Consider the following 21,118-nt stretch of genomic DNA (forward strand, 5'->3'; position numbering starts at 1 on the left):
TGGCGGCCGGGAGGAGGCGCGATCTGATTGGTGGAAGCGCCGCGCGGTGCGCGACGGGAGAAAGGGTTATCACCGCTGATTGGTTAACGGCGCGATGCAAAGCATCACGGGAAGAAGGTCAAAGCGCTGATTGGTCAGACGCTGTGGCGGGAGAAGGTCGGCGCGTTCTGATTGGTGGTCGCGCCGCAAGGCACGACGGGAGTTGTAGTCGCGGCCCTGAGGGGGGCAGAGGCCGCCATGGCCCCGGAGGACGCGCGGGGTGAGGAGGGAGAGGCCGGGGCCGGAATTTGGGGGGTCCCGAGGGGTCCTGGGGGGGCTTGGGGAGGGCAGGGGGGGCTCGGGGGGGATTTGGGGGGCACAGGAGGGGATTTGGGGGGGGGGGGGGAGGGGAGGGAGGCGGAGGCCGCGCTGAGGGCCCTGAGGGGGGAAGGGCTGGGGAGGCCTGGGGGGGGCTTGGGGGTCCCGGGGGGATTTTGGGGGGGGTCGGGGTGGTCTTGGGGTTTTGGGGGTGTCGGGAATTTGGGGAGGGGTCTTGGGGGGGATATGAGGGGATTTTGGGGGGATTTGAAGGAATTAAGGGGGGGCAGGAATTTGAGGAGGGGTCTCGGGGGGATTTGAGAGAATTCGGGGGGGATTTGGGGAGGGGTCTCAGAATGAGTTGAGGGAATTTTTGGGGGAGATTTGGGGAGGGGTCTCAGGGGGATTTTGGGGGGGAATTTGAGGGAATTTTGAGGAAATTTGGGGAGGGGTCTCAGTGAACTGAGGGAATTTTTAGGGGGGATTTGAGGGGAATTTGGGGAGGGGTCTTCTGATTTTGGGAGAATTTTGGAGGGACTTTGAGGGAGTTTTGGGGAAATTTGGGGAGGGGTCTCAAGGGTGATTTGAAGGAATTTTGGGGGGGAATTTGGGGAGGGGTCTTGGGGGGATTTGAGGGAATTTGGGGAGGGGTCTTGGGGGGATTTAGGGGAAGTTAGGAGGGAATTTGGGGAGGGGTCTCGGGGTGATTTGAGGGAATTCGAGGGGGATTTGGGGAGGGGTCTTTGGGGGGGAATTTGAGGGAATTTTGAGGAAATTCGGGGAGGGGTCTTGGAGGGAATTTGGGGAATTTTGAGGAGAATTTGGGGAGGGGTCTCGGGGGGATTTGAGGGAATTCGAGGGGGGAATTTGGGGAGGGGTCTCAGGGGGAATTGAAGGAATTTTGGGGGGAATTTGGGGAGGGGTCTCGGTGGGATTTGAGGGAATTTGGGGAGGGGTCTCGGGGGGATTTGGAGGAATTTTGGGGGAAATTTGAGGAGGGGTCTCGGGGTGATTTGAAGGAATTTGGGGAGGGGGTCTTGGTGGGAATTTGGGGAATTTGGGGGAAATTTGAGGAGGGGTCTCAGGGGGATTTGAGGGGAATTTGGGGAGGGGGTCTTGGTGGGAATTTGGGGAATTTGGGGGAAATTTGAGGAGGGGTCTCAGGGGGATTTGAGGGGAATTTGGGGAGGGGTCTTGGAGGGGAATTTGAGGGAAATTTGGGGAGGGGTCTTGGGGGGATTTGAGGGAATTTGGGGAGGGGTCTTGGGGGGATTTTTGGGGGGAATTTGAGGGAATTATGGGGAAATTTGGGGAGGGGTCTCAGAGGAATTTGAAGGAATTTTTGGGGGGAATTTGGGGAGGGGTCTCGGGGGAATTTGAGGAAATTTGGGGAGGGGTCTCAGGCTGATTTGAAGGAATTTTGGGGGGAATTTGGGGAGGGGTCTTGGAGGGAATTTGGGGAATTTTGGGGGAAATTTGAGGAGAGGTCTCAGAGGAATTTGAAGGAATTTTTGGGGGGAATTTGGGGAGGGGTCTCAGGGGGATTTGAGGGAATTTGGGGAGGGGTCTCGGGGGAATTTGGGTCTGGGGTCCCAGGGCAATTTGGGTCTGGGGTCTCGGGGCAATTTGGGTCTGGGGTCTCGGGGCAATTTGGGTCTGGGGTCCCACGACCTCACCCCCCCTCCCCTCTCTCCCCGCAGCCCCCCAGGCCTCCCCCTCCCCCTCCCCCGGGCCGGATTTGGATCTCCTGGGGGATCTCCCCGATTTGGGGAGGGGTCTGCCCGGATTTGGGTCTGGGGTCCCGGGGGTGCCGTACCACGAGCGGCAGCGGCGGCAGCTCTGCGCCCTGCACGCCCTCAACAACCTCCTGCAGCGGCCCTGGCTCAGCCAGGCCTCGGCCGACCGCATCTGCCAGCGGTGAGACCCCAGACCCAATTCGGGGAGGGCTCCCGGGGGCAATCCTGAATTTGGGGAGGGGTCCCCAGGGGGTTTCGGGACTTTGGGAGGGGGTTTGGGGGGGGGTTAGGGTGTTGGGAAGGGTTTGTGAATTTGGGGAGGGGTCTCAGAGGGGTGACTGAATTTGGGGAGGGGTCTCAAGGGTGTGGGGAGGGGTCCTGGAAGAGTTTCCTTAATTTGGGGAGGGGTCCCCAGGGGAGTTCGGGGCTTTGGGAGGGGGTTTGGGGGGGGTTTAGGATGCTAGGGAGCGTTCCTGAATTTGGGGAGGGGTCTCGGGGGTGTTCCCGAATTTGGGGAGGGGTCTCAAGGGTGTGGGGAGGGGTCCTGGAATGGTTTCCTAAATTTAGGGAGGGGTCTCGGGTGGGTTTGGAGGGGTTTAGGGAGGGTTTTAGGGTGTTGGGAAGGGTTTGTGAATTTGGGGAGGGGTCTCAGAGAGGATTCTGAATTTGGGGAGGGGTCTCAAGGGTGTGGGGAGGGGTCCTGTAAGGGTTTCCTGAATTTGAGGAGGGGTCTCGAAGGTGTGAGGAGGAGTCCTAGGAGGTGTTCCTGAATTTGGGGAGGGGTCTCGAGGCGGTTTGGAGGGGTTTAGGGAGGGATTTAGGGTGTTGGGAAAGGTTTGCGAATTTGGGGAGGGGTCTCAAGGCTGAGGGGAGGAGTCCCGGAAGGGTTTCCTGAATTTGGGGAGGGGTCTCGAGGGGGTTTTGGGGCTTTGGGAGGGGGTTTGGGGGGGGTTTTAGGGAGTTGGGAAGGGTTTGTGAATTTGGGGAGGGGTCTCAGGGGCGTTCCCGAATTTGGGGAGGGGTCTCAAGGGTGTGGGGAGGGGTCCCAGAAGGGTTTCCTGAATTTGGGGAGGGGTCCCGGGGGGGTTTTGGGGCTTTTGGAGGGGGTTTGGGGGGGGTTTAGGGTGTTGGGAAAGGTTTGTGAATTTGGGGAGGGGTCTCAGGGGGGTGACTGAATTTGGGGAGGGGTCTCGAAGGTGTGGGGAGGGGTCCCGGAAGGGTTTCCTGAATTTGGGGAGGGGTCTAGAGGGGGTTTGGAGGGGTTTAGGGAGGGTTTTAGGGTGTTGGGAAGGGTTCCCGAATTTGGGGAGGGGTCTCAGAGAGGATTCTGAATTTGGGGAGGGGTCTCAAGGGTGTGGGGAGGGGTCCCGGAAGGGTTTCCTGAATTTGGGGAGGGGTCCCCAGGGGGTTTTGGGGGTTTTGGAGGGGGTTTGGTGGGGGTTTAGGGTGGTGGGAAGGGTTCCCGAATTTGGGGAGGGGTCTCAGGGGGGTGACTGAATTTGGGGAGGGGTCTCAAGGGTGTGGGGAGGGCTCCTAGAAGGGTTTCCTGAATTTGGGGAGGGGTCTCGGGTGGGTTTGGAGGGGTTTAGGGAGGGTTTTAGGGAGTTGGGAAGGGGTTGTGAATTTGGGGAGGGGTCTCAAGGGTGTGGGGAGTGGTCCTGGAAGGGTTTCCTGAATTTGGGGAGGGGTCCCGGGGGGGTTTCGGGGCTTTGGGAGGGGGTTTGGGGGGGGTTTAGGGTGTTGGGAAAGGTTTGTGAATTTGGGGAGGGGTCTCAGAGAGGATTCTGAATTTGGGGAGGGGTCTCAAGGGTGCAAGGAGGGGTCTTGGAGGGGTTTCCTGAATTTGGGGAGGGGTCTCGAGGGGGTTTGGAGGGGTTTAGGGAGGGTTTTAGGGTGTTGGGAAAGGTTTGTGAATTTGGGGAGGGGTCTCAGGGGGGATTCTGAATTTGGGGAGGGGTCTCGAAGGTGTGGGGAGGGGTCCCGGAAGGGTTTCCTGAATTTGGGGAGGGGTCTCTGGTGGGATTCCCCAATTTGGGGGGAGGGGTTTCCCCCCATTTAAAATGACATCATCACTTTGTGGCTTCCCCAATTGGGTCTGGGGTCTCTCTGGGGGGGTTCCCCTCCCGGAATTGGGTCTGGGGTCTCTCTGGGGGGATGTTGGGGTTAATTTGGGGAGGGGTCTCGGGGTGTTCCTGAATTTGGGGAGGGGTCTCGGGTGGGATTCCCCAATTTTGGGGAGGGCTTTCCCCAATTTAAAATGACGTAATCGCTTTAAGGGATTCAATTGGGTCTGGGGTCTCTCTGGGATGGATTCTTCTCCCCAAATTGGGTCTGGGGTCTCTGGCTTAATTTGGGGAGGGGTCTCGGGTGGGATTCCCCAAATTTGGGTAGGGGTCTCGGGTGAGATTCCCCAATTTTGGGGAAGGGCTTTCCCCAATTTAAAATGACGTCATCGCTTTAAGGGATTCAATTGGGTCTGGGGTCTCTCTGGGGGGGTTCCTCTCCCGGAATTGGGTCTGGGGTCTCTCTGGGGGGGGTTCCCCTCCCCAAATTGGGTCTGGGGTCTCTCTGGGGGTGTCAGGGTTAATTTGGGGAGGGGTCTCAGGGGTATTCCCGAATTTGGGGAGGGGTCTCGGGTGGGATTCCCCAATTTTGGGGGAGGGGTTTCCCTGCTTTAAAATGACATCATTGCTTTAAGGGATTCAATTGGGTCTGGGGTCTCTCTGGGGGGGTTTTCCTCTCTGAATTGGGTCTGGGGTCTCTCTGGGGGTGTCTGGGATAATTTGGGGAGGGGTCTCAGGGGCGTTCCTAAATTTGGGGAGGGGTCTCAGGTGGGATTCCCCAATTTTGGGGGAGGGCTTTCCCCTATTTAAAATGATGTCATCACTTTTTGGCTTCCCCAATTGGGTCTGGGGTCTCTCTGGGGGGGTTCCCCTCCCGGAATTGGGTCTGGGGTCTCTCTGGGGTGTCTGGGATAATTTGGGGAGGGGTCTCAGGGGTGTTCCCGAATTTGGGGAGGGGTCTCGTGTGGGATTCCCCAATTTTGGGGGAGGGGTTTCCCCTATTTAAAATGACGTCATTGCTTTGTGGCTTCCCCAATTGGGTCTGGGGTCTCTCTGGGGGGGTTCCCCTCCCGGAATTGGGTCTGGGGTCTCTCAGGGGGGGTGTTGGGGTTAATTTGGGGAGGGGTCTCGGGTGGGATTTCCCAATTTTGGGGAGGGGTCTCCCCTCATTCTCCCCTCATTTAAAATGACGTCACCCCTTGTTGGCTTCCCCAATTGGGTCTGGGGTCTCTCTGTAGGGGGGGGGGTTCCTCCCCTGAATTGGGTCTGGGGTCTCAGGGGGTGTCAGGGTTAATTTGGGGAGGGGTCTCAGGGGTGTTCTTAAATTTGGGGAGGGGTCTCAGGTGGAATTCCTCAATTTTGGGGGAGGGGTTTCCCCTGATTTAAAATGACGTCATCGCTTTGTGGGTTCCTCAATTGGGTCTGGGGTCTCTCTGGGGGGGGGTTCCCCTCCCGGAATTGGGTCTGGGGTCTCTCTGGGGGGGGTTCCGCTCCCGGAATTGGGTCTGGGGTCTCAGGGGGTGTCAGGGATTATTTGGGGAGGGGTCTCAGGGGCGTTCCCGAATTTGGGGAGGGGTCTCGGGTGGGATTCCCCAATTTTGGGGGAGGGGTTTCCCTGCTTTAAAATGACATCATTGCTTTAAGGGATTCAATTGGGTCTGGGGTCTCGCTGGGGGGGTTCCCCTCCCTGAATTGGGTCTGGGGTCTCTCTGGGGGGTTGTCAAGGTTAATTTGGGGAGGGGTCTCAGGGGCGTTCCTAAATTTGGGGAGGGGTCTCGGGTGGGATTCCCCAATTTTGGGGGAGGGGTTTCCCCTATTTAAAATGACGTCATCACTTTGTGGCTTCCCCAATTGGGTCTGGGGTCTCTCTGGGGGGGTTCCCCTCCCTGAATTGGGTCTGGGGTCTCTCGGGGGGTGTCAGGGTTAATTTGGGGAGGGGTCTCACGCTGCCGCCCCCCCAGGTTGGCCCCGAACGCGCGGCCCAACCCCCACCGCAGCCTGCTGGGCACCGGCAATTATGACGTCAACGTGGTGATGGCGGCGCTGGGCACGCTGGGGCTGGCGGCCGTCTGGTGGGACAAGCGGCGGTGAGACCCCAGACCCAATTCACACCGAGACCCCAGACCCAATTCACACCGAGACCCCAGACCCAATTCACACCGAGACCCCAGACCCAAATCACACACAGACCCCAGACCCAATTCACACAGACCCCAGACCCAATTCACACCCAGACCCCAGACCCAAATCACACACAGACCCCAGACCCAAATCACACACGGACCCCAGACCCAAATCACACACGGACCCCAGACCCAAATCAGGGACAGACCCCAGACCCAAATTCAACAGAGACCCCAGACCCAAATCACACAGACCCCAGACCCAAATCACACGGAGACCCCAGACCCAAATTACACAGAGACCCCAGACCCAAATCACACAGAGACCCCAGACCCAAATCACACACGGACCCCAGACCCAAATCACACAGAGACCCCAGACCCAATTCACACAGAGACCCCAGACCCAAATCACACAGAGACCCCAGACCCAATTCACAGAGACCCCAGACCCAAATCTGGGACAGACCCCAGACCCAAATCACACACAGACCCCAGACCAAAATCACACACGGACCCCAGACCCAATTCACACACGGACCCCAGACCCAAATCACACAGAGACCCCAGACCCAAATCATGGACAGACCCCAGACCCAAATCACACAGAGACCCCAGACCCAAATCACACACAGACCCCAGACCCAATTCACACAGAGACCCCAGACCCAAATCACACAGACCCCAGACCCAATTCACACAGACCCCAGACCCAATTTGGGACCCCACAAAATTCCACTTCCCTGGTCCTGGGTGGTTGTGAGGAGGAGACCCCTCCCCAAATTAGGGAGAAACCCCCCAGAGACCCCTCCCCAAATTCAGAACAGACCCCAGACCCAAATCCCGGACCCCTCCTAGGACCCCAGACCCAAATTTGGGACCTCCCCGAGACCCCAGACCCAATAGGAGGAGACCCCTCCCCAAATTCCCGAGACCCCAGACCCAAATCCCAGACCCTTCCCAAGACCCCAGACCCAAATCCCGGACCCTCCCCGAGACCCCAGACCCAATTTGGGACCCCCCAAAATTCCCTTTTGCCAGGCCCTGGGTGGTTGTGAGGAGGAGACCCCTCCCCAAATTAGGGAGAAACCCCCCAGAGACCCCTCCTCAAATTCAGAACAGACCCCGGACCCAAATCCCGGACCCCTCCTAGGACCCCAGACCCAATAGGAGGAGACCCCCTCCCCAAATTCCCGAGACCCCAGACCCAATTTGGGACCCCTCACAGACCCCAGACCCAATTGCTCCCCCCTCCCTTCCCCCTCCCCCACCCCCCACCCTCCCTTATTTAACTCCGCCCTAATTCCCCCCTCATTAACAACCCCTGGCTAATTACCCCGCCCTAATTAACCCCTGGCTAATTAACCCCTCCCCTAATTAACCCCTGGCTAATTACCCCGCCCTAATTAACCCCTGGCTAATTACCCCCCCCTAATTAACCCTTGGCTAATTACCCCCCCCCAATTAACCCCTGGCTAATTACCCCCCCCTAATTAACCCCTGGCTAATTCCCCCCCTAATTAACCCCTGGCTAATTACCCCCCGCCCTAATTAACCCCTGGCTAATTGCCCCCCCTAATTAACCCCTGTCTAATTACCCCCCTCTAATTAACTCCTGGCTGATTACCCCCCCAAATTAACCCCTGGCTAATTAACCCCACCCTAATTAACCCGTGGCTAATTACCCCACCCTAATTAACCCGTGGCTAATTACCCCCCCCTAATTAACCCCTGGCTAATTACCCCCTGCCCAAATTAACCCCTGGCTAATTACCCTTCCCTAATGAACCCCTGGCTAATGACCCCCCCCAAATTAACCCCTGGTTAATTACCCCCCCCTAATTAACCCTGACTAATTACCCCCCCCAAATTAACCCCTGGCTAATTACCCCCCTAATTAACCCCTGGCTAATTACCCCCCCTAACTAACCCCTGGCTAATTAACCCCTCCCCTAATTAACCCCTGGCTAGTTACCCTGCCCTAATTAACCCCTGGCTAAATCCCCCCCTAATTAACCCTTGGCTAATTACCCCACCCTAATTATCCCCTGGCTAATTAACCCCTGGCTAATTACCCCCCCCAATTAACCCCCGCCCTAATTAACCCCTGGCTAATTACCCCGCCCTAATTACCCCCTGGCTAATTACCGCCTGGCTAATTATCCCCCTAATTAATCCCTCGTTAATTATCTCTGGCTAATTACCCGCGTTAATCACCCCCAGCCCCCTAGAGCTGGTTAATTACCCCCTGTTAATTACCCCTGGCTAATTACCCCCGTTAATCCCCGCAGCCCCCTGGAGCTGGTTAATTACCCCCTGTTAATTACCCCTGGCTAATTAACCCCTCGTTAATTACCCGCAGCCCCCTGGAGCTGGTAAATTACCCCCTGTTAATTACCCTGCCCTAATTACCCCGTTAATCACCCGCAGCCCCCTGGAGCTGGTTAATTACCCCCCTTAATTAACCCCTGGTTAATTGTCCCCCTAATTACCCACTGTTAATTACCCCCTGGCTAATTACCCCCTGGTTAATTACTCCTGGCTAATTAACCCCTCGTTAATCCCCCGCAGCCCCCTGGAGCTGGTTAATTACCCCCCTTAATTAACCCCTGGTTAATTGCCCCCCTAATTACCCCCTGGTTAATTACCCTGCCCTAATTACCCCCTGTTAATTACCCCCCTAATTACCCCCTGTTAATTACCCTGCCCTAATTACACCCCGTTAATCCCCGCAGCCCCCTGGAGCTGGTTCATTACCCCCTGTTAATTACCCCTGGTTAATTACCCCCAGTTAATTACTCCTGGCTAATTAACCCCTCGTTAATTACCCGCAGCCCCCTGGAGCTGGTTAATTACCCCCCTTAATTAACCCCTGGTTAATTGCCCCCCTAATTACCCCCTGGTTAATTACCCTGCCCTAATTACCCCCTGTTAATTACCCCCCTGATTACCCCCTGTTAATTACCCCGGCTAATTACCCCATTAATTACCCGCAGCCCCCTGGAGCTGGTAAATTACCCCCTGTTAATTACCCTGGCTAATTCCCCCGTTAATTACCCGCAGCCCCCTGGAGCTGGTTAATTACCCCCCTTAATTAACCCCTGGTTAATTGTCCCCCTAATTACCCACTGTTAATTACCCCCTGGCTAATTACCCCCTGGTTAATTACTCCTGGCTAATTAACCCCTCGTTAATCCCCCGCAGCCCCCTGGAGCTGGTTAATTACCCCCCTTAATTAACCCCTGGTTAATTGCCCCCCTAATTACCCCCTGGTTAATTACCCTGCCCTAATTACCCCCTGTTAATTACCCCCCTAATTACCCCCTGTTAATTACCCTGCCCTAATTACACCCCGTTAATCCCCGCAGCCCCCTGGAGCTGGTTCATTACCCCCTGTTAATTACCCCTGGTTAATTACCCCCAGTTAATTACTCCTGGCTAATTAACCCCTCGTTAATTACCCGCAGCCCCCTGGAGCTGGTTAATTACCCCCCTTAATTAACCCCTGGTTAATTGCCCCCCTAATTACCCCCTGGTTAATTACCCTGCCCTAATTACCCCCTGTTAATTACCCCCCTGATTACCCCCTGTTAATTACCCCGGCTAATTACCCCATTAATTACCCGCAGCCCCCTGGAGCTGGTAAATTACCCCCTGTTAATTACCCTGGCTAATTCCCCCGTTAATTACCCGCAGCCCCCTGGAGCTGGTTAATTACCCTGCCCTAATTCCCCCGTTAATTACCCGCAGCCCCCTGGAGCTGGTTAATTACCCTGCCCTAATTCCCCCCTCGTTAATTACCCGCAGCCCCCTGGAGCTGGTAAATTATCCCCTGTTAATTACCCCTGGTTAATTACCTCCTGTTAATTACCCTGGCTAATTCCCCCGTTAATCCCTGCAGCCCCCTGGAGCTGGTTAATTACCCTGCCCTAATTAACCCTTGTTAATCCCCGCAGCCCCCTGGAGCTGGTTAATTACCCCCTGTTAATTACCCCGGCTAATTCCCCCGTTAATTACACGCAGCCCACTGGAGCTGGTTCATTACCCCCTGTTAATTACCCCTGGTTAATTACCCCCTGTTAATTACTCCTGGCTAATTAACCCCTCGTTAATTACCCGCAGCCCCCTGGAGCTGGTTAATTACCCCCCTTAATTAACCCCTGGTTAATTGCCCCCCTAATTACCCCCTGTTAATTACCCCCCTAATTACCCCCTGGTTAATTACCCTGCCCTAATTACCCCCTGTTAATTACCCCCCTGATTACCCCCTGTTAATTACCCCGGCTAATTACCCCATTAATTACCCGCAGCCCCCTGGAGCTGGTAAATTACCCCCTGTTAATTACCCTGGCTAATTCCCCCGTTAATTACCCGCAGCCCCCTGGAGCTGGTTAATTACCCTGCCCTAATTCCCCCGTTAATTACCCGCAGCCCCCTGGAGCTGGTTAATTACCCTGCCCTAATTCCCCCGTTAATTACCCGCAGCCCCCTGGAGCTGGTTAATTACCCTGCCCTAATTCCCCCCTCGTTAATTACCCGCAGCCCCCTGGAGCTGGTAAATTATCCCCTGTTAATTACCCCTGGTTAATTACCTCCTGTTAATTACCCTGGCTAATTCCCCCGTTAATCCCTGCAGCCCCCTGGAGCTGGTTAATTACCCTGCCCTAATTAACCCTTGTTAATCCCCGCAGCCCCCTGGAGCTGGTTAATTACCCCCTGTTAATTACCCCGGCTAATTCCCCCGTTAATTACACGCAGCCCACTGGAGCTGGTTCATTACCCCCTGTTAATTACCCCTGGTTAATTACCCCCTGTTAATTACCCTGGCTAATTACCCCCTCGTTAATTACCCGCAGCCCCCTGGAACTGGTTAATTACCCCCCTTAATTAACCCCTGGTTAATTGCCCCCCTAATTACCCCCTGGTTAATTACCCTGCCCTAATTACCCCCTGTTAATTACCCCCCTAATTACCCCCTGTTAATTACCCCTGGTTAATTACCCCCTGTTAATTACCCCGGCTAATTACCCCCTCGTTAATTACCCGCAGCCCCCTGGAGCTGGTAAATTACCCCCTGTTAATTACCCCCCTAATTACCCCCTGGTTAATTACCCTGCCCTAATTACCCCCTGTTAATTACCCCTGGTTAATTACCCCCTGTTAATTACCCCGGCTAATTACCCCCCGTTAATTACCCGCAGCCCCCTGGAGCTGGTAAATTACCCCCTGTTAATTACCCCCCTAATTATCCCCTGGTTAATTACCCTGCCCTAATTACCCCCTGTTAATTACCCCCCTAATTACCCCCTGTTAATTACCCCGGCTAATTACCCCCCCGTTAATTACCCGCAGCCCCCTGGAGCTGGTAAATTACCCCCTGTTAATTACCCTGCCCTAATTACCCCCTGTTAATTACCCTGCCCTAATTACCCCCTGTTAATTACCCTGCCCTAATTACCCCCCCGTTAATCACCCGCAGCCCCCTGGAGCGCCTGGCCATGTCCCGCGTTCTGGGCTTCCTGCTCAATGTCCCCTCCCCGGTGGCCCTGGGGACGCTGGCGCTGCCCCTGCGCCGCCCCCACTGGCTCTGCGTGCGCCCCTTCGGCGACACCTTCTACAACCTGGACTCCAAACTGGCCACGCCCACCGCCATCGGGGCGGAGCCTCAGCTCAGGTGACACCGGGTGGCATCTGGGGACACCTCGGGGATACCTTGGGGACACCGGGGTGGAGTTTGGTGGCAGCACGGGGACACCTCAGGTGGCACCTGTGGACACCTGGTGGCTCTTGGGGACACCTGGATGGCACCTTGGGACACTGGGGTGGCATCTGGGGATACTTGGGGACATCTAGGTGGCACCTTGGGACACCTTGGGGACACTGGGGTGGCATCTGGTGGCACTTCGGGGACACCTCGGGGGGATCCGGGGGCTCTTGGGGACACCTTGGAGACACCTGGGTGGCACCTTGGGACACTGGGGTGGCACCTGGGGACACCAGGGTGGCATTTGGTGGCACCAGGGGGACACCAGGGTGGCATTTGGTGGCACCTTGGAACACCTGGGGACACCTTGGTGACACCTAGGGACACCTTGGGGACACCCGGGTGGCACCTTGGGACACTGGGGTGGCACCTGGGGACACCAGGGTGGCGTTTGGTGGCACCTCGGGGACACCTCAGGGGGATCTTGGGGCTCTTGGGGACACCTTGGGGACACTTTGCAGACATCTAGGGACACCTGGGTGGCACTTGGGGACATCTGGGGACACCTGGGGGCTCTTGGGGACATCTAGGTGGCACCTTGGGGACACTGGGGTGGCATCTGGGGACACCTGGGTGGCTTCGGTGGCACTTCGGGGACACCTCGGGTGGCACCTGGGAACACTGGGGGCTCTTGGGGACATCTGGATAGCACCTGGGGGCATCTAGGGACACCTGGGGGCTCTTGGGGACATCTAGGTGGCACCTTGGGACACCTTGGGGACACTGGGGTGGCGTTTGGTGGCACTTCGGGGACACCTCGGGTGGCACCTGTGGACACCTGGTGGCTCTTGGGGACACCTGGATGGCACCTTGGGACATCTGGGGACACCTGGGGGCTCTTGGGGACATCTAGATGGCACCTTGGGACACCTTGGGGACACTGGGGTGGCATCTGGGAACACCAGGGTGGCGTTTGGTGGCACTTCGGGGACACCTTGGGGGGTTCTGGGGGCTCTTGGGGACACCTGGGGACAACCTGGACTCCGAGCTGGCCACACCCACCGCCATCGGGGCGGTGCCTCAGCTCAGGTGACACCTTGGGGACACCTTGGGGACACCTGGATGGCATCTGGGGACACCGGGGTGGCACCTGGGGACACTGGGGTGGCGTTTGGTGGCACTTCGGGGACACTTCAGGTGGCACCTGTGGACACCTGGTGGCTCTTGGGGACACCTGGTTGGCACCTGGGGACATCTGAGGACACCTGGGGGCTCTTAGGGACACTGGGGTGGCACCTGGGGACACCAGGGTGGCGTTTGGTGGCACTTCAGGGACATTTCGGGGGGATCTGGGGGCTCCTGGGGACACCTGGATGGCACCTGGGGACATCTGGGGACACCTGGGGACATCTAGGGACACCTGGATGGCACCTGGGGACATCTGGAGACATCTTGGGGCTCTTGGGGACATCTAGATGGCACCTTGGGGACACTGGGGTGGCATCTGGGGACACCAGGGTGGCGTTTGGTGGCACTTCAGGGACACCTTGGGGGGTTCTGGGGGCTTTTGGGGACACCTGGGGACAACCTGGACTCCGAGCTGGCCACGCCCACCGCCATCGGGGCGGAGCCTCAGCTCAGGTGACACCGTGGGGACACCTGGATGGCATCTGGGGACAGCTGGGTGGCACCTGGGGACACCAGGGTGGCGTTTGATGGCACTTGGGGACATCTCGGGGGGATCCGGGGGCTCTTGGGGACATCTAGGTGGCACCTTGGGACACCTGGGAACCCCTTGGTGACACCTAGGGACACCTTGGGGACACCCGGGTGGCACCTTGGGACACTGGGGTGGCATCTGGGGACACCAGGGTGGCGTTTGGTGGCTCTTGGGGACACCTGGATGGCACCTGGGGACATCTAGGGACCCCTGGGGGCACCTGGTGACATCTAGGTGGCACCTTGGAACACTGGGGTGGCACCTGGGGACACCAGGGTGGCGTTTGGGGACACCTGGTGGCACCTGGTGACATCTAGGTGGCACCTTGGGACACCTTGGGGACACTGGGGTGGCATCTGGGGACACCAGGGTGGCGTTTGGTGGCACTTCGGGGACACCTCGGGGGGATCCGGGGGCTCTTGGGGACACCTGAGTGGCATTTGGTGGCACCTTGGGACACGTGGGGACACGGGGGTGGCATCTGGGGACACTTGGGGACATCTAGATGGCACCTTGGGACACTGGGATGGCATCTGGGGACACCAGGGTGGCTTTAGTGGCACTTCGGGGACACCTCGGGTGGCACCTGTGGACACCGGGTGGCTCTTGGGGACACTGGGGGTTCTTGGGGACACCTGGATGGCACCTGGGGACATCTGGGGACACCAGGGACTCTTTTTGTCACCTGGCTGTCACCTGATTGTCACCTGGTTGTCCCCTCATTGTCACCTGGCTGTTGCCTCATTGTCACCTGGTTGTCACCTGGTTGTCCTCTCATTGTCTCTTCGTTCTCACCTGGCTGTCACCTGTTTGTCCCCTGGTTCTCACCTGTTTGTCACCTGTCACCTGGTTCACACCTGTCACCTGGTTCTCACCTATTTGTCAACCGGTTTGTCACCTCATTCTCACCTGTTTGTCCCCTGTCACCTGTTTGTCCCCTGTTTCTCACCTGTCTGTCACCTGTCTGTCACCTGGCTCTCACCTGCTTGTCACCTATTTGTCCCCTGTCACCTTTTTGTGACCTCATTCTCACCTGTTTGTCACTTGGTTCTCACTTGTCTGTCACCTGTCTGCCACCTGCTTCTCACCTGTCTGTCACCTGTCTGTCACCTTGTTCTCCCCTGTCACCTGTTTGTCACCTGTCTGTCACCTGGTTCTCACCTGTCACCTCATTGTCACCTGTTTGTCACCTCATTCTCACCTGGTTCTCACCTGTTCTTGTTGGTGACCTCATTGTCCCCTCATTGTCACCTGTCACCTGTTTGTCACCTGTCTGTCACCTGTTTGTCACCTGTCTGTCCCCTGGTTCTCACCTGTCTGTCTGTCTGTCTGTCAGGGAGTTCCTGCAGGCGGAGCTGGCCCGGGGTCCCAAGGAGCTGTTCCTCATTGTCCCCTCATTGTCACCTGTCTGTCCCCTCATTGTCACCTGTCTGTCCCCTCATTCTCACCTGTCTGTCCCCTGTCACCTGTCTGTCCCCTGGTTCTCACCTGTCTGTCTGTCTGTCTGTCTGTCAGGGAGTTCCTGCGGGCGGAGCTGGCCCGGGGTCCCTCGGAGCTGTTCCTGGTGGTGACCTCATTGTCCCCTCATTGTCACCTGTCTGTCACCTGGTTCTCACCTGTCTGTCACCTCATTGTCACCTGTCTGTCTGTCTGTCTGTCCCCTGTCTGTCCCCTGGTTCTCACCTGTCTGTCTGTCTGTCTGTCAGGGAGTTCCTGCGGGCGGAGCTGGCCCGGGGTCCCTCCAAGCTGTTCCTGGATGTGACCTCATTGTCCCCTCATTGTCACCTGTTTGTCCCCTGTCTGTCCCCTGGTTCTCACCTGTCTGTCTGTCTGTCTGTCTGTCAGGGAGTCCCTCGGAGCTGTTCCTGGTAGTGACTTCATTGTCCCCTCATTGTCACCTGTCTGTCCCCTGGTTCTCACCTGTCTGTCTGTCTGTCAGGGAGTTCCTGCGGGCGGAGCTGGCCCGGGGTCCCTCCGAGCTGTTCCTGGGGGTGACCTCATTGTCCCCTCATTGTCCCCTCATTGTCACCTCGTTCTCACCTGTCTGTCCCCTGTCTGTCCCCTGGTTCTCACCTGTCTGTCTGTCTGTCTGTCAGGGAGTTCCTGCGGGCGGAGCTGGCCCGGGGTCCCTCCGAGCTCTTCCTGGTGGTGACCTCATTGTCCCCTCATTGTCCCCTCATTGTCACCTGTCTGTCACCTCATTCTCACCTGTCTGTCTGTCTGTCTGTCAGGGAGTTCCTGCGGGCGGCGCTGGCCCGGGGTCCCTCCGAACTGTTTCTGGGGGTGACCTCATTGTCCCATCACTGTCCCCTCATTGTCCCCTCATTGTCACCTCACTGTCCCCTCATTGTCACCTGTCTGTCCCCTGTCTGTCCCCTGTTTCTCACCTGTCTGTCTGTCTGTCTGTCAGGGAGTTCCTGTGGGCGGCGCTGGCCCGGGGTCCCTCCAAGCTGTTCCTGGTGGTGACCTCACTGTCCCCTCATTGTCCCCTCATTGTCACCTGTTTGTCACTTGTCTGTCCCCTGTTTCTCACCTGTCTGTGTCTGTCTGTCTGTCTGTCTGTCCCCTGTCTGTCCCCTGTTTCTCACCTGTCTGTCTGTCTGTCTGTCAGGGAGTTCCTGCGGGCGGAGCTGGCCCGGGGTCCCTCCGAGCTCTTCCTGGTGGTCACCCGGGACGTGGAGGAGGCGGGGACGTGGCTGAGCCCCGAGTGACACCTGAGGGGACACCTGGCACCTGCGCTGCCACCTGCGCCGGCACCTGAGGTGGCACTGATGGCAAAAATTGGAATTTGGGGTTTTTTTGGGGTTTCCTGAGGAGAAGGAACAACCCCCCCCATCCCCCCTCCTCGAGGACAGGTGGGGTTGGTGGCACCTGGGGACACCTGGATGGCAGCAGAGTGTCACCTGGGAGCACCTGGATGGCACCCAGGGACACCTGAGGGCACCTGGGTGGCATCTGGGGGACACCTGAGAGCTCCTGGGTGGCATCTGGGGGACACCTGAGGGCTCCTGGAAGCACCTGGGTGGCATCTGGGGGACACCTGGGGACACCTGAGGGCTCCTGGAAGCACCTGGGTGGCACCTGGGGGACACCTGGGGACACCTGGATGGCACCGGAGTGTCACCTGGGAGCACCTGGATGGCACCCAGGGACACCTGAGGGCACCTGGGTGGCATTTGGGGACACCTGAGGGCACTTGGAAGCACCTGGATGGCACCTGGGGGTACCTGGGTTGGCACCTGGGGATTCCTGGGGACTCCTGGTGGCAGCTGAGGACACTGGGGTGACACCTGAGGGTTCCTGGGGACACCTGAGTGTCACTTGGGGGCACCTGGGTGGCATTTGGGGACACCTGGATGGCACCTGGGGGACACCTGAGGGCACTTGGAAGCACCTGGGTGGCACCTGGGGGTACCTGGGTTGGCACCTGGGGACACCTGGATGGCACCTGGGGACTCCTGGTGGCAGCTGAGGACACTGGGGTGACGCCTGAGGGTTCCTGGGGACACTTGGGGGTACCTGGGGACACCTGAGTGTCACTTGGGGGCACCTGGGTGGGATCTGGGGACACCTGGATGGCACCTGGGGGTACCTGGGGACACCTGGGTGGCACTTGGGGACACCTGGGCACCTCCTTGGCATCCAATCCCTCCCAGAAAGGATTAAAAGCGCTCGGCGGCAGCTCCGAGTTCGTGTGCTTGGACCAAAACCCCCCAATTTCACCCCAAAATCCCCAAATTCCTGAATTTCACCCCAAATTCCCGAATTTCGCCCCAAAATCTCAGCCCCAAATCCCCAAATGTCACCCCAAAAATTCCTGAATTTCATCCCAAATTTCACCCCAAAAAATCCAAATTCCAGCCCCCCAAATTCCCAAATTTTGCCCCAAATTCTTCAAATTCCATCTCAAATCCCCAAGTTTCGCCCCAAATACCCAAGTTTTGACCCCAAATCCCTGAATTTCACCCCAAATCCAAATTTCACCCCAAATTCTCAACATTTTGAGTTTTGCTCAAAATCTCCAAATTTTTTTACCCCAAATCCCAAATTTTTCCATCCAGTTTCCTGAATTTAACCCCAAAATTCTCAAATTCCGCCCCGAAATCCCCGAATCCCACCCCAAAATTCCAGAATTTTACCCTAAAATCCCTGAATTCCAGACAAAATCAATGAGTTTTCACCCAAAATCCCCAAATTTAACCTAAAATCTTCACATTTCAGCTCAAAATTGCCAATTTCCAGTGCAAATCCATGAATTTTCACCCGAAATTCCCAAATTTCCCCCCAAAATCCCAAAATTTCACCCCCAAATGCCCAAATTTCCCCCAAATCCCAGATTTTCAACCCTAAATCCCCAAATTTCACCCCAAAATCTCTGGATGCTGCCTCCAAATCATCAAATTCCACAAAAAATTCCCAAATTTAAGCCCAAATTCCAAAGTTTTGAACCCAAATCCCAAAGTTTTGCACCCAATTTCCCGAAATTAACCACAAATTTAACCCCCAAATTCTGCCTCAAAATCCCCGAATTTCACCCCAAGATCCCCTAATATCACCCCAAAATTCCCAAATTCCGCCCCATAATCCCCGAATTCCACCCCAAAATTCCCAAATTCCGCCCCATAATCCCCGAATTCCACCCCAAAATTCCCAAATTCCGCACCATAATCCCCGAATTTCACCCCAAAATTCCCAATTTCCGCCCCATAATCCCCGAATTTCACCCCAAAATCCCCAAATTTCTACCCTAAAATCCCCAAATTTCGCCCCCAAATCCCCAAATTTCACCGAAAATCCCCAAATTCCGCCCCAAAATCCCCGAATTCCACCCTAAAATCCCCAAATTTCACCCCAAAATCCCCAAATTTCACCCCAAAATCCCCAAATTTCGCCCCAAAATCCCCGATTTTCTCCCCCTCAGCGCCAGGGGCGGGAAACGCGGGATGGGGGCGTTACCAAGCCTCAGCCTAGCGCTCTGATTGGCTCAACGCTTTGATTGACAGCCGCTTTCAACCCACGCAGCCAATCAGCGCGCGGCGTGGGTTTCAAGGGCGTCGGATGCGCGCGGTTCAAAAATCCTCGAATTTCGCCCCAAAAATCTCCAAATTTAACCCACAAATCCCTGAATTTCACCCTAAATCCCAAAATCTCACGCCAAAATGGACGAATTCCGACCCAAATCCCTCGATTTTGCCTCCAATTTCACTCCAGAATCGCAAACTTCACTCAAAACCACCGAATCCCTGAACTCCGACCCCAGATTCCCACATTTCACCTCAAAGTGGCCGAATTCCAGCCCAAATCTCCGGATTTCGCCCCAAAACCCCCCAAATTCACCCCCAAAACTTCAAATTCCTCCTCAAAACCCCCAAAAAAATCTCCCCCCGGAATCCCCAAATTTCACCTCCAAAAAATTCAAATTCCACGTTATAGTCTCCAAGTTTTACCCCAAATTCATTGATTTTGCCCCAAAATCCCCGAATTTTTCACCAAAATCCCCGAATTTCACACCAAAATCCCCAAATTTCCTCCGCACAGCGCCGGGCCTGAGAGAGGCGAAAAACCTGAGGCGGGAGGCGTGACCACACCAATCTCGCGCTCTGATTGGCTCTGCACTTTGATTGACACATTCTCTCTACCATCTCAGCCAATCAGCGCACAGCAGGCGGCTACGGCCCGAAATCCCCGAATTTCCACCCGAAATCCCCGAGTTTTACCCCAAAATCTCCGCATTTCCCTCACAAACCTCCGAATTCCACCCCAAAATCCCCAAATCTCCTCCCCACAGCGCCGGGCGAGAGAGGCGGGAAACCTGAGGCGGGGGCGTGACCGCTCCATAACCCCTCTCTGATTGGCTCTGCGCTTTGATTGACACATTCTCTCTACCATCTCAGCCAATCAGCGCACAGCAGGCGGCTTCGGCTCGAAATCCCCGAATTTCCACCCGAAATCCCCGAGTTTTACCCCAAAATCTCCGCATTTCCCTCACAAATCCCCGAATTCCACCCCAAAATCCCCGATTTTTTCACCAAAATCCCCGAATTTCACCCCAAAATCCCCAAATCTCCTCCCCACATCGCCGGGCGAGAGAGGCGGGAAACCTGAGGCGGGGGGCGTGACCACTCCATAGCCCCTCTCTGATTGGCTCTGCACTTTAATTGACATTTTCTCCGTACCTTCCCAGCCAATCAGGGCACAGAAAGCGGCTATGGCCCGAAATCCCCGAATTTCCACCCGAAATCCCCGAGTTTTACCCCAAAATCTCCGCATTTCCCTCTCAAATCCTCGAATTCCACCTCAAAATCCCCGAATTTTACCCCAAAATTCCCGAATTTCACCCAAAAATCCCCAAATTTCCTCCCCACAGCGCCGGGCGAGAGAGACGGGAAACCTGAGGCGGGGGGCGTGACCACTCCATAGCCCCTCTCTGATTGGCTCTGCAATTTGATCGACACTTTCTCCGTAGCATCCCACCCAATCAGCGCACAGCAGGCGGCTTGGGCGAAAAATCCTCGAATTTCCACCCGAAATCCCCGAGTTTTACCCCAAAATCTCCGCATTTCCCTCACAAACCTCCTAATTCCACCCCAAAATCCCCCATTTTTTCACCATAATCTCCGAATTTCACCCCAAAATCCCCAAATTTCCTCCCCACAGCGGCGGGCGAGAGCGGCGGGAAACCTGAGCCGGGAGGGCGTGACCACTCCATAACCCCTCTCTGATTGGCTCTGCGTTTGATTGACACTTTCTCCGTGGCATCCCAGCCAATCAGAGCACAGACGGCTTCGGCGCGAAATCCCCGAATTTCCACCCGAAATCCCCGAGTTTTACCCCAAAATCTCCGCATTTCCCTCACAAATCCCCGAATTCCACCCCAAAATCCCCGACTTTTTCACCATAATCTCCGAATTTCACCTCAAAATCCCCAAATCTCCTCCCCTAAAGCGCCGGGCGAGAGAGGCGGGAAACCTGAGGCGGGGAGCGTGACCGCTCCATAACCCCTCTCTGATTGGCTCTGCGTTTGATTGACACTTTCTCCGTGGCATCCCAGCCAATCAGAGCACAGACGGCTTCGGCGCGAAATCCCCGAATTTCCACCCGAAATCCCCGAGTTTTACCCCAAAATCTCCGCATTTCCCTCACAAATCCCCGAATTCCACCCCAAAATCCCCGATTTTTTCACCATAATCTCCGAATTTCACCCCAAAATCCCCAAATCTCCTCCCCACAGCGCCGGGCGAGAGCGGCGGGAAACCTGAGGCGGGGGGCGTGACAACGCCAGAGCCCCTCTCTGATTGGCTCTGCACTTTGATTGACACACTTTCGGGAGGGGTTTAGCCAATCAGCACCTCGTATGGTGCCTTTGGTGGCGCCGCTGCCGCAGCACTCGCAGCCGTCCCTGGTGGTCTAGTGGTTAGGATTCGGCGCTCTCACCGCCGCGGCCCGGGTTCGATTCCCGGTCAGGGAACATCGCT

At 56.5% G+C, this 21,118-nt stretch overlaps 1 protein-coding gene across 2 annotated transcripts; it reads left to right on the top strand.

Annotated features, from left to right (window-relative positions):
• The first annotated feature begins 213 nt into the window (after positions 1-213).
• Positions 214-17,033, top strand: JOSD2 (Josephin domain containing 2). 2 transcript variants are annotated; one of them, XM_084224291.1, is made up of 5 exons: positions 214-259; positions 1,998-2,214; positions 6,058-6,183; positions 11,699-11,893; positions 16,255-17,033. In XM_084224291.1, exons 1-5 carry the CDS (start codon positions 238-240, stop codon positions 16,352-16,354), a joined length of 660 nt encoding a protein of 219 aa, XP_084080417.1. In that variant the 5' UTR covers positions 214-237; the 3' UTR covers positions 16,355-17,033. The 2 variants fall into 2 exon arrangements, with proteins under 2 accessions (XP_084080417.1, XP_084080418.1); XM_084224292.1 differs by lacking the exon at positions 6,058-6,183.
• Positions 17,034-21,118: the final 4,085 nt, after the last annotated feature.

The sequence above is a fragment of the Fringilla coelebs genome, assembly GCF_963513975.1.
Source record: "Fringilla coelebs genome assembly, chromosome: 36".
NCBI lineage: Eukaryota > Metazoa > Chordata > Aves > Passeriformes > Fringillidae > Fringilla > Fringilla coelebs.

What these genes read in the sequence shown, in the direction of transcription:
- JOSD2 (XM_084224291.1), top strand. Translation starts at nt 238, where the DNA reads ATGGCCCCGGAGGACGCGCGGG. An exon ending in GTCTGGTGGGACAAGCGGCG is followed by an intron (nt 6,184 to 11,698) that starts GTGAGACCCCAG and finishes AATCACCCGCAG; the next exon opens with CCCCCTGGAGCGCCTGGCCA. An exon ending in GGGGCGGAGCCTCAGCTCAG is followed by an intron (nt 11,894 to 16,254) that starts GTGACACCGGGT and finishes TCTGTCTGTCAG; the next exon opens with GGAGTTCCTGCGGGCGGAGC.